The sequence below is a fragment of the Saccostrea cucullata genome, unplaced genomic scaffold (genome assembly GCF_032062105.1).
Source record: "Saccostrea cucullata isolate Sc308-1 unplaced genomic scaffold, CSIRO_AGI_Scuc_v1 ctg2493, whole genome shotgun sequence".
Classification (NCBI taxonomy): Eukaryota; Metazoa; Mollusca; class Bivalvia; order Ostreida; family Ostreidae; genus Saccostrea; species Saccostrea cuccullata.
Genome location: NW_026928825.1, coordinates 272,578 through 286,219, shown reverse-complemented (window position 1 = coordinate 286,219; position 13,642 = coordinate 272,578). Strand labels below are relative to the sequence as shown.

Sequence of the window (13,642 nt, the reverse complement as noted above, 5' to 3'; positions counted from 1 at the left end):
CAGCGGGTACTCTTTAAAATATTAACATTTAAATATTTTAATGGAAATTGGAATTTGCATCCTTCAATACTTAACATGAAAGACTGTGTGAATCAAAAATGAAACAAAAACTATAAAAACATTTATTTTAAATATAGGATGTTGAGAAGGAACTAGAATTGCAGATCAGCATGAAACAAGAAATGGAGATGGCGCTGCGAATATTAGAGAAAGATATCCACGAGAAACAGGACACCATGATTTCCTTACGACAACAGCTGGAGGACATCAAAGGAATCAACCTGGAAATGTACCAGAAATTACAGGTAAATCACAGGTAACATGTAGATTTCTGCACATCTCCTCCAAGCCTCGTAGATTATCTTCAATGTCAACTCTCTGGTAATATTCCTTAGTCGTGTCCACTTTGTGAGAATTCACTTATCAGCATCAAATGTTAAAGCAAATCTCAGATGTTTTCGCAGATTGTTACTTATGAATGCTTATCAAGATTTACAGGTAATCTAACCAAACAATCGTATGGTCACTCTAAGAAGTGCATCAAACATCCGTTATAATTAATACCTGCCGCAAGGTTGACGCTCCAATATAGCGATAAATGCGAGATTTCGCGAGAACGCTTCACATCAAAGAAGTTAAGGTTTATGTATTTAAAAAACCCTTTTTTCCCATGGACATTGGTATTATTTGAAAGTCTGTTGAGAAATGCAGTAATTTTATTTAGGATCAATCAAACTTTATCTCAAATACCATGGATATATAAAAATCAGCTTGAAGTTCCAACCACTTTTCTTCTGTTATTTTAACTGCATGTCAAAACTCAGATATCTTGAAGTGTTTCATGGTCCTACTGGATATGAAATAACAAGATTTGACTATATATACTTGCTTACTGGCTTGGTGAAATGAAACAAGTTTGCTGTAAAATCACATATTTTCGAGGGGTCAAATTTTCGTGGTTTGAGAAAAACATTGGTTCATGGGAATTTGATTTCGTGGTTGACAAATTGTTCAGTAGTAATATGTGTGTAAAATTGCCTTTTGTTGTGGACATAAATTTGTGGGTGTCTTACCTTGAAAACCACAAAAATTAACCCCCCATGAAAATTAGTGATTTCACAGTACTGTAAATGTATTTCATTTGGCGTGTACGATATTTGGCGGAAATTCAATTTTCAACAAGTTAGCGTAGATTTGATTTAGCGCTGTCTGGATTTGCTAGTTATAAAATTTAATATAAAAGACATTTAGCGATGTACTTGAATTAGCAGACGCTGCTTTCCGCCAAAATCGCTAAACAGAATACACCGCTAAATGTAATACGTTGACAGTATTTCATCTGATATAGGGTGACCTTTTGTCTAAGGTTTTTGGATCATATCTGACTGCAAATTACATACAAGTTAGATTGTAGTATTTAGAAAATTGAAGACAAGCAAATTATGATTTTCTGAGATAAAGAAACTTTGATTTATAGTTTTGATCTTACATTATATAGTCTGCAACATTGATAAATAAAACTCTTGAATTTTTTATGTATACTCTCTGAAATTATAAACTTACTGTATATTGTGTAATACTTTTATTTTCATCTCGATGTGTAAAAACTGACATTTAAGGAATGAATTAAATAGACCCCCCCCCCTCTGCGAAATGGCAGAAGTAAATATTTAAGTAATATGTATCAGCTATTCTTTTCATTCTTTTAAATAAATCCTATATTTGCCTCTTGTGTAAACTCTGTGCCCAAAGTAAGTGAAGATTAATTTTATGAAAGGTTTTAATAAAAGTATATAATAGACTTTTGAGTGTGTCTGTAATTTGATGAACTTTGTAGTAATTGCCTCCAAAAATGTAATGGTTCCATTATATTCTACCTGTATGCTCCTATCCAAACTTAAACCATTCAGGTGAATCAAAGTAAAGACCAAGATATAATTTTTACCACTTTATTTTGTTATTTCGTCCATTGATATTGAACACATATTGCTTATTACATGTAATGGTTCCACCCCAGGCTTGTCTCTGTTCTGCTGCTTAAACTTCTCTGGCATCCACACTATTTTTATCCTGAAAAGAAATTTAGAAATAGAATATCACTTATTTTCTGGGTTCAAATTTTCAGGAGCTTATCATGCTTCTCTCATGAAAAAAAAAATGTAGCTTCATTTGAATTTGATTTCGTTGTTGAAGAAATATACTAGATGTGTAATTTGCCAATTTTACAATGAAAATTAACCCCCCCCCCCCAAAAAAAAAAGAACAATATATTTGGGGACCATTTCCAGCTGCTCAGTTTGTTAGATACTAAGCTTGGTCACACAAGTTTACACTTGATCCCAAACTGATCTCAAACTGATCTCACACTTGATCTCAAACTGATCTCTCACTTGGTCTCAAACTAATCTCTAAACTGTTGTCATCTCAAACTTTGATATCCAAAATTCCAAGTGCGGGTCGAAAGTCCCAATAATTTGTTAATTATGTAATTTAAACCTGATATCTCAAATGTTGGATATCTCATGGTTTTTTTCTTGGTTGATCAGGTCTTTAAACTGAGGTTTGACTATTTCATTCATACATGGCCACTTTTAAGTCTCTGTGTTTTGCTCTGTTTTTTGTAGATTAAGATGAGCATACAAAAATTTATTATTAATTGGATTTACAATTAAGATTAGTGAATAGGACATGATTTTGTGATCCTAATTTTTTTAAAATGAGGATTGAGTTATCCAGTAGTGCAAATTAAGCTTTTGCCATGCAGGCGAAGTAATAAGTACAGTTAGGAATTAAATGATGATAAAAATCTTAATTACCTGCATCATTGAGAAAACATCATCAAAGTTTGAGTTTGTGCATTTTTGTATTCTCTCCACCTCATCCTGTAAACGATACAGTCAGATTTTACTCAGTTTTACCACAATTTAGTTTTCAGGACAGTATGTTGCTTGTAATGTTTTTGTTCTCAGAATAACCAACATTATTAACTTGATACTGAATGTAAAGATTTATAGACAACAAAAATAATCTACCTAAATACATTATCAGTAATGAGAGTATTTCAAAGAAATTAAGATAAATTGTGCTAAGAAAAAGTGATCTCTATATTTATTAATTCATTTAGGATGGGTTCATGATAGACATTTAAAAGTTCAAGTAGATTCATTTGATCTAAATTGACAAACATTAACAGTATCACTGATTTTTTTCCTAACTAATGATTTTAGAATAGTTATGTTTTGTTAGTACACCTTTATACTTGGACATTGATGATATATCAATTAGCATTTTTTGGAAACCAGTATTCAAATTTAATTTCATTTTCTTTTGACTTCAAATGTATTTATAGAAGAATAAAATAGAAAATTTTATTTTAGTTCAAAATATATTTGGATGAATTAACACAGTTTCAAGTTACAATATTATAATGCTGTAAAAAAGTAAGATCTTTAAAAATGTGCTATATGATAAAAGATGGATCTTTTTTCTAGCTGGAAAACAAAACTTAAAATTAGTTCTATCCAAGTTCATTGTAAAATTAAATTATTTACAAAGAGTTGTTAAGGATTTAGCACTGATTTTCAAAACTATAAATTTGCTATCTTTGTGTTTGTACTAAATATATTTTAGTGTATCTACTAAAGAGGGATTTAAAAAAAATTCTTGACAGTTTAAAAAAGCTACTGGGATAGTAGTATGTTGACAAGAATATGCATAATAATAATCGTATTAAATTGGTATTCTATAGCATCAATTTTTAAATATTTTCAAAACTTACTTATTTATAATTTTAATTAAAATCCAGAATTTTTTCTCAAACAATAATGTTATATTAAATCAGTATATTGATAAATGAGATATTAAATTGGTATTCAATATTAACATTTATTTTCAGTAATTTTCAAAACTTAATTTTAAATTTACAAGAATTATTAGATATTTTTCTCATACAATATATGTTATATTAAATTCAATAAATTGGTACATTGGTAAATGTTATATTAAATTGATATGAATTTTTTTTCACACACAATAAATGTTAATATGTATTTACCTCGATGATTTTGTATAAAATAGATCGTATTTCTGGCCTGAGAGCACATGGTTTATAACTCCTTTTGCCGGGTTGCCAGCCGTTGCTGAAGTGGTAATTTTGAGCGTGGACTTCACACAAAAATCCAAATGTCAAAACTATCACAATCACTTGTGTACACGGTGAAGTCTTCATCCTTTCAAAAAAACGATGATGTTATAAATGTAATATATTTTCCACTAATTTCAAATATTGAGATTGAGTTAAAAGATAAAAGGAAAGTAGAAGAGAAAAAAACTTACTTTTAAGACGAGATTTTATTTAAACTTTTTTTTGGTAAAAAATACAAAAGTTACTAAATGTGAGGAAAACTCCTGGTTAGTGTTGAGAATGGGAAAAGTTTCATATTTACATGCCCATTTTTAAAATACAAAAGTCAAAAATGACTAAACATTATCGAAAGACTAATGAGAGAGCTTGCTTAAGTGTTTACCTTGTAAATTTCCCTGATTTCTCTCCTTCTGTTGAATGGGACGTAGCAACGGTAGATAAATACATTTATAGTCAGTCTTACATGACAATCCTCAAAGTGACCAAAATCTGAAATCACCTGCCCCAGTAAGAATATATGAGAGAAGGAAATTAGCTGCATCCATAAGTTTGGCTGGGGGTCATTCTAGATTAATGGATTAATTGTACAAGGAGGGATACTTGCCATGTCTTGGACAGTATTGGGAATCAATCTTTGTAAATAGATGTATTTCTGGCGGTAATGGGCGGACAGATCTAACTTCTGAAATGTTGTCAAGGTTATGTGAAACTAAATTGGGCATACATTTATTTGAACAGCTGTCAGTAATGTGAATATATCTTGAATGTTACTTCTGTCTTTTATTGCTTATGTTCTTTTTTTGAGTAAAGAAAATATTAATTTTCTGTAACAGAATTTCAATCTGCTGTAGATTCCTATTTTTTCGTGAGTACTTATTATTGCGAATGAGCTCTTTGACTTCAAATCATGAGAATAATAATTCGCGAATGAACGGTTGATCAAAAGATTTTATGTGAATTACAGCACCATAAAAATGAAGGCTAATAATTTTATTTCGCATGTGGTGCTTCTCGCAAAAATACGCAATAATTAATTCCATTCGTATATTTAGGAATCTATAGTATTTTTAAAATTGCCATTCCATCATTGTTCAGTGAACATTGCATACTTTGGTACAATTTCTCTGGAATGTTTGTTTCCAAACATTAAGAGTGAATTTTAATTAAATATTTCCAATTAATTTTACAGTGGGAATACATGTATTATAATTAAAACTTTTAGGTATATGCATATGCAGGTATTTGACCACATGTCCAGAAATCATTTTAATTCTTTGTTTGAAATCAATAGAAAATCAAAGCCAGTTAAGATTTGAAAAAAACTATACATGTTGTTGCTTAATATAACTTTACTAGAAAAATATTACAAGTTTACTAAAAAAAAAATAATAATAGAAATTGCCATAAAGATGATTATGTATATCTAATTTAAGCTCACCTGAGCTAAAAGCTTGAGCTTTTCTGATCATGCATTGTCCTTCGTTCATCCATCTGTAATATGTAAATTAACTTTTCACATTTCAGCTTCTTCTCACTAACTACTTGGCCAATTTTAACCAAACTTGGCACAAAGTATTTTTGGGTGAAGGAGAGTTGAAATTATTAAAATGGAGGGCCCAGCTCCCTTACATGGGGAGATAATCAAGGAAAGAGGAATATAGGGTGGAGTCATTAAAAAATCTTCTTCTCAAGAACCACTGGGCCAGGAGAGCTGAAATGTAGAAGCATCATTTGGTAGTGTAGATTCTAAATTCTCAAATCATGACCCCCGAAGGTAGGGTTGGGCCACAATAGGGAATGCTAGTTTTACATTCACATATATAGGAAATAAAAGTTTTCTTCTCAAGAACTACAGGGCCAGAAAAGCTGAAACATGTGGAAGGTTCAAGCATCCTGGGGTAGTGTAGATTCTAAATTGTTCAAATCATGACCCCCGGGGATAGAGCATGGCCAAAATGTTTTACATTGAAATTTATAGGAAAAATCTTTAAAAGTGTTCCTCTCAAGACCCACTAAAATCTGAATAGGATTCATCAGGGATAGGATTGGGTTACACTAGGTATTCCAAGGTGGGTCTAGTTGTAAGAACAGGATGGCCAAAGTTACTCAGGTTACTTAGTGTTGTGGCCTATAGGCCTCTTTTATATTACATGTATGTTTCTGTCAATGTTTTGTTGGAGATACACACTAGCACATATGAAAAGCCAATGGTATGCAATGTCTACTTTGGACAAATTAAATGACTTTTCATTCAGTGTGAAGTAAATTCCTCTATGCTGATGTAAAACTTATTTTAAATTGTTGACTGCCTTTCACAAAAAAAGCCCAAAACATGATAACCCTATTTTGTAAGGGGGTGGCTGTGGGGTATGACTCTTGTCTTGATTGGACATATTTATCTGGGGGAGGGTGTGACATTATTTTTCTAATGTCCTCTGCTGTTTCAATTGTTAGGGACAACCCTGAGTCTTTTACACTATAATTATCTCCAAAATTATCCAACTCGTGTTCAATCAGGTAGAATAAATTTTGTTTAATATTTTGATTGAGATATGGAACTATTGTAAATTAAAGATTCCTTGTCAATTGAAGCATGATAAGAGGAGAGCAGGTGCTTGTCCTGAAATGAAGAATGGAATTATCCAGTGGCATTTATTTCTGGGATCTTCTTTTGTGGGCATGGGGAAGATGATTAATCATTGTCTTTTAAGCCCTTGTAACAGAGGGCAAATGACCTTTAATGTGTCTTTGTGGTCGCTCATTTTCAATAGTAGGAGATTAATTCCTGTAATATTGAATCATCAGGTCATTTTCAAGTGCTAATAGAACATGTAATTCTGTTATAGGCATGTTAGTAAATTTTGATACATAATTGGCTTAGTCCTTGTGATTAGATGCTAAAAATAGTTTTTTTATCCTTGTTTACTGGTTGGGCTTAATTAATTTGTAATTACTGATGTGGCTTTATAATTATTCTCCTCGTCTTTTTACATAATTCTTCAAAAGCATATGAAATAATTATATTATGGTATCTTTGAGCATCCTTAAACGCCATGGGTTCTGAGCCAACATGTTGCCATTGGACCCTCCGCAAATTTCATTCAATAGTTAGTGAACTGACTATATAGTGACATCTAAATTGCATTAAGGCATTTGATATGATAAACAACTTGCTTGTAACACATGAATTTGAGGTGTCAACTGTATCCTTTCTATAATGCCCTGCTCCTATTTTGTAATGTTTAATGGACTTTTGAGCTCAATACTGTTCATCATCTCCGCATATTTCATCTAATTCTTGATGAAAGCTCAATGAGAGAAGCAAGCCCTAAACTATCAAATGAAATTTGCTAGAGGTCCAATGGTAATTTAACCCAAAACCCATATGGCATTGCTTGTATGATCTCGGATGAAATTTTCACTTCCTATAAAATTTGATAATTAGCTTTAGCTATATAATTTGACAAATGTAAAAGATTATTTTTTTCTTAATTGTAGGCATGTGAGGGCAGTTTAAAACATAAAAGTGAATTAGTCGCTAAGCTGGAAGAGAAAACTAATCAGTTAGTGACCACACTCAAGGACATGGAAAAGAGGTTAGTCACTGTTACATCATTTCTATTTATATATCAAATACATTTTCGCTGGATAGACATAAAGGGGGTGGATTTAATGAAATAATTACAAAACTTACAATTTTCATGTAGAATTTTAAAAGAAGGTGTTTTCTCCTGAACAGAATATAACATTTTTTCCACCCTTTCTTTTGTCTTATAACATGTCACCATATACATACTAGCCAAATATATTTAATGACATGAAATTTGTAGCACATTTTCAACTTTGTATAATATATTCACATTTCTTCATTGTTGTAAAGTCACAAAAATCATACATATATAATACACATAATAGCCCATTGATTATATTCTATAAGAATGTAATACTGTAAATCACTTTTTATTCGCGAGAACTTTATTTTCGCCTAATTACGTGAGACAGTGAGCACGCAAAATTTCATTCTCGCGTGTAATAGTATTCCTTAAGATTATATAGAGAAATATTAACAATTCGTGAAAATTATGTCTCAATTATAAAGAGTCAATGACTGTCTTGCAAAAATAAAGTGAAGGGAAAATATAGTGATCTACAGTATACCAAAATAAAATGACAAGAGATTTTTTTATGCCTTTCCCATTTTTTCATGTTGCAATGGAGAGAGCCTTTATTGCATTTAAGATTTATAAACTATACACAATGTTCAGTATATTTATATTTTTTAGTTTATTAGAAAATGCTTTGCATAGGAACCAGGATAAATAAAATCATAAACTTCCTGTATTTAAATAATAGTCTACACAAGATAGTGAATGACTTTCTTTTTCAATCTCTAAGCAGATTTTGCAAAGGAAATATTGTTATTTGTATTAGGCAGCAATGAATGGGTTCTGCGGGATTTGATTTAGTAGATGAAAAATTTTATGTGCGAAAAATTACATTTCATATTGGACATAATATCATGGGTTTCCTCATACCTTGAAAACCACAAAAATTACCCCCCCCCCCCAAAAAAAAAAAAATTAATGATTCCACAGTAATACACACACAATGCTGGTTCCTAGGCTTTTGATGAGTTATTAGCTTCCAAATTATTGTGTAAAATGATTTTGATTTTTTGTTTTTGTTTTATTTTGCATGTCTGTGTCTCCTGCTTTTGTTTGTGTGTGAAGATTAAAACAAGCTGAAGCTGACAAACAGGCAGCTGAAGAAACAGCCCGAAAACTCGGCCAAATCATTGCCGACAAAGACGCAAAAAGGTGGGTGAAAAAACAAATGGGAATTGTCAACCCAGAAACTGAGATTAAAAAGTGGATGTTAAATAGGAACAGTTCAGTCTTTTCAGTTTTAACAGTGCCTTGAAAAGAGCTCAAGTTGATCAGCAGAATTGATAGAAGTGGTAATAGATTTTTTTTCCAGCACTCAGTTTCCATTTATTTTCCAAAATTAGAAGTTTTTTTATAAATGGATAATAAATCAAAATGGTAAGAGAAGTCAAAATCAGAAACATGACCGAATAGAAAACAGGCTGGTATTTACAGGAATCCAAGGACAGGCTATTGTGAATTTGTAGGAGTTGTTTGTCGGAGTTATTTATGAATAAAAGGAGATATTTTTGCCTTTTATCATTCAATTTTCTTATGAAATACAATCCCTTCTAGCTCACCTGATCTGAAAGCTCAAGTGAGCTTTTCTGGTCTCATTTTGTCTTAGTTTTGTCTGACTAGCTGTCTATCTGTCTGTCTGAATGTAAATTTTTCACATTTCTGACTTCTTCTCAGGAATCACTGAGCCAATATCAACCTAGGTGATTTCTTCAAATAAAGATCCACATCCTAATTCAAGGGGATATTATTCAGAAATAGAGAGGTAAAATTTTGGTGGTATTTTTTGAAAGTTCTCATAAAAAATTATTGGACCATAAAAGTTGAAATTTATAGGAAACATTCTTCATAATTATAGTTTAGATTCAAATTTGTTTAAATGATGACCCCAAGAGTAGGATGGGCCACAATTGGGGGGGGATTAAAGCTTTACATAGAAATATATAGGAAAAAAAGTTTTAAAATTTTCTTCTGAAGAACAACAAAGCTTTGATTAGTCATGTTGATAGGTAAACATCCTTAGGTAGTGTATATTCAATACTAATCAAATGATAACTCTAAGGTAGGGTGGAGCCACAATGGGTATTAAACTTTTACATCAGAATACATAGAAAAAAAAATCTCTAAAAGTTATCTTCTCAAAAAGAGCAGTGCCATGATTAATTACATATTTGTGGAAGTATTTTCAGGTAGGGTAGATTCAAGTTTGTTTAAATCATGATCCCTTAAGCTAGAGAAGGGCTTCAATGGGGGGTCGAAATTTTCTTTTACAAAGGAATAGGAAAAAATCTTCTCAAGAACAGTAATATCATGGTTACTCGTTAGTCATTTTAACATGGAAGCATCTTCAGGTAGTGTAGATTTTAGGTTGTTAAAATCATGATCCCCAAGGGAAGATTAGGGACCACAATGTGGAATCAAAGGAATATATAAAACATATTATTTAAACATTTGTTCAAGAAGAGCAGATCCATTTCTGATATTTACAGTAAAACTCGTTTAGTATGAACACGGATATAACGAATTCACGGATATAGCAAAGTTTTTCAGGGTTCCCGGCAAAATTCTTAACAAATCTTTGGAAAAATTTATAATGAACTCTGATATAACGAATTTACGGATATAGCGAACTGATTTTGAGTCCCGTTGAGGTTAAATATAATGAAATTTACATCTTTTATTACGAACTTTCCAACATTATAAAAAAATTGAAAAATTGAATTGATTTGATTTACTTTTAGCATTTGTATATAAAATTCAATTCTTAATAAAACCTTAGTTATCGAAGATATGTTTTTAATATTTACTTCCCTAACATATTTGGTAGTAATACCTGAAGGAAAACACGCATATTGCGAATTCTCTATAATGGTTATACGAATTCATTTATTAAGTTATACACACAAAATGGATATAACAACGTTATTTGGTTAACAAAAAGGTGACCAACCGATGGTCAATACAGGACGTTCCTACTAACTTGGTCCCCTTAATGGTTTCGTATATAGACTTGGTACCGTCTTATAACCGAAGTATACGGAGTAAACCAGGGAAGGCTGTGTGCTCCGAGTCGCTCCCCACAGCCGACTAAGTCTAAACCCAAAACAGCTGGTTTATATAGACAAAAGTTGTTATGATGACATAAGAGACAATCAGATACCTATATTACGTCACAATCAATACAATCAATAAGTTAGCTATAACCGAGTCTTTACAAGTGTATATGGAAGCATTCTTATTTACAAAAGGTTAAATATATTCAAGTTCCCCAATGTAACAATATGTTTTTAATATTTACTTCCCTAACATATTTGGTAGTAATACCTGAAGGAAAACACGCATATTGCGAATTCTCTATAATGGTTATACGAATTCGTTATACGGATATAACGAATTACGGATATAGCGAAGTAAATTCACAGGTCCCCAGGACTTTGCTATAACCGAGTTTTACTGTATATGTCTTAGCCAATGTGATCAGATGAGCGATGTGGCCCATGAGTCTCTTATCTTTCATCAACCATTATCTCTTTGTTTTTTTTCTAAACAATTGAAAGTAATTTCATCCCAGTATGCCATAGAATGATTTTAGGTAATTGATATGCAAATTTAAAGAGCTGGATTTGCTCATAAACAAATGAACCAGAAATTAAAAAAAGAAAATGTAAATTTTCCAGTGTGCAAGGATGAGCCAAAAATGGTGCCCAAAGCTTCCAGAAAAATCAAAAAGTGAAAAAAATAAATTCATTTCAGCTATAACGTGACATTTGAATTGAAGTTGCATCATTCTGGTTTTTAATTGAAAAGAAACCAATGGAGGTGACTTTATTTTTCATTTTCAGGACAGCACTGGAGACAGATCTAAAAATAGAAAGGGAGTGGAGAGGGACCTTACAGAGGTCACTGGAGGAGGAAAAGGAGAGAGTGGCAGCAATACAGACAGACCTACAGAAGTATAAACAGTTAGATAAGGTTAGATTTACAGTAATACAGACAGACCAACAGAAGTATAAACAGTTAGATAAGGTTAGATTTACAGTAATACAGACAGACCTTCAGAAGTATAAACAGTTAGATAAGGTTAGATTTACAGTAATACAGACAGACCTACAGAAGTATAAACAGTTAGATAAGGTTAGATTTACAGTAATACAGACAGACCTTCAGAAGTATAAACAGTTAGATATAGATTTTGTGTTAATTTATATAACTGTAAAGATTTTCACTGTTTATGAAAATGTTTTTATTCAAATATACTTTTTATAACATACATCTTAAACGAATAGTATCCACATAATTTTGATTAAACTTTTGTTGCAAACATACAACAAAGAAATGCTTGTCAATTTCAATATGATTTTTATAAATTTGAAGGAATATGCTGCTTTGGAGCATCGACATAAGGAGATGCAGAAAACGTGTGAAGAGCAAGAGAGAACACTAGCTGAACTGGGATCTCATCTGAGCGCGTAAGCAACACTGTTAGAATTTTTTTTCTGAATTTCAAGCAAAAACAACAAGAGAGTGTGTTTAAATCAAGGTTTTTTTTAAATATGGAGAACACCTTCTTCATATATGATCCTAGCTGTGGTAAAAAAAATTATGTGCAGTGATGAGCACCCAATTTTCTTTTCATTTTTTTTTTTTAAATTGAAATAATCTCATAGATTCAAAATTTATTTGGGTCAGGAAAAGCTTGTTCCAGTTTATGTTCATTGATAGATCTGTATTTCTTATAAATCCAGGTCCAAGTTACGTGTTGAGGACATGCGGGAGGCGCAGCAGGCGGTGAAGGAGGCCCAGTGGATCAGTGACAAGGAGGCCACAAACTGTAAAGGCTGTAGTAAAGAATTCTCCATCTCCAGGCGACGGGTAATCAGATGCTTATAGTCAACTCGCTAGTACAGTAAAACTCGGTTATAACGAATTCACTGGGACCTGGAAAATTACTTCACTATATCCGTAATTTGTTATATCCGTATAAGAAATTTGTAACATTTGTGTAGTTGGGAATCGAAGATAACTTCGCTATAAACGTGAATTCGCAATATCCGTGTTCGTACTTAACGAATTTTACTGTATTGACTTTTTTGTTTGTTTGTATATTGTTAAACATCCCTCTAGAGAATCTTTCACTCAAATGGAGACGCCATAACTTGCCTGTGGAGAGCTGCAAAGTTTGTCTAATACTCGGCACTTCCAGCAATTGAGCATTGAGGGATCTTTTTCGTGCCAGCACAGACATGTGACCTCGGTGTATACGTCTCTTCCCAAGGAACAGTCACATATAATGAGTTGATGCTTACAGCAAAGTGGTTTTTCTTTCCCTGGGGCTTTAACATAAATTAAGATTTTGATAGGCATAATGAACTTAATTTTTAACAAAGCAAAAACATCTGTCCCTGGCACTTTATTATAAGTGTGTTTTATTGTATTTTTTTTTTTAGGAGTCTGTAATTTTAACAGTGCAAGGGGTTCTTCTGAAGTTCTTGTAACTTTCTCTTTGTAAACAAATTGACAAATATACAGTAAAACTTCTCTAATCTGACCACCACTGGTTCTAAAGAAATTTGCTGGATTAGACAACATTCTGGATTAGACAACATTCTGGATAAGACAAGATTTTAAACAATAAAAATGACTAAAAGGGACTTAAAGTTTACATTGGATTAGACAAGATTTTAGAATATACAACATCTGTATCAGACAAAATTCACATTGATGAAAGTACTAATTTCAATGAAAGTATAACTATTGTTGTAAACTCTTTTACAAAGCTAAATCAATTCATTTACTGTAAACCAACTTTTATTTGTGACGACTTTATTTCGCAATT

The 13,642-nt window shown here is 31.9% G+C and overlaps 2 protein-coding genes across 3 annotated transcripts in view; one reads left to right on the top strand and one right to left on the bottom strand.

Annotated features, from left to right (window-relative positions):
* The window catches only part of LOC134278846 (RUN and FYVE domain-containing protein 2-like), a 33,610-nt gene that overhangs the window by 18,233 nt on the left and 1,735 nt on the right, over window positions 1-13,642 (top strand). For both annotated transcript variants that reach the window (XM_062761151.1, XM_062761152.1), the window contains 6 exons: window positions 138-305; window positions 7,643-7,740; window positions 8,875-8,961; window positions 11,649-11,778; window positions 12,181-12,275; window positions 12,552-12,678. In XM_062761151.1, the coding sequence (XP_062617135.1) occupies window positions 138-305; window positions 7,643-7,740; window positions 8,875-8,961; window positions 11,649-11,778; window positions 12,181-12,275; window positions 12,552-12,678 (705 nt within the window). The remainder of the gene's footprint in view (window positions 1-137; window positions 306-7,642; window positions 7,741-8,874; window positions 8,962-11,648; window positions 11,779-12,180; window positions 12,276-12,551; window positions 12,679-13,642) is intronic.
* LOC134278849 (prepro-gonadotropin-releasing hormone-like protein) lies at window positions 1,936-4,235 on the bottom strand. Its single transcript, XM_062761154.1, has 3 exons — window positions 4,055-4,235; window positions 2,817-2,882; window positions 1,936-2,070 (listed from the first exon to the last, which is right to left on the bottom strand). Exons 1-3 carry the CDS (start codon window positions 4,226-4,228, stop codon window positions 2,038-2,040), a joined length of 273 nt encoding a protein of 90 aa, XP_062617138.1. The 5' UTR covers window positions 4,229-4,235; the 3' UTR covers window positions 1,936-2,037.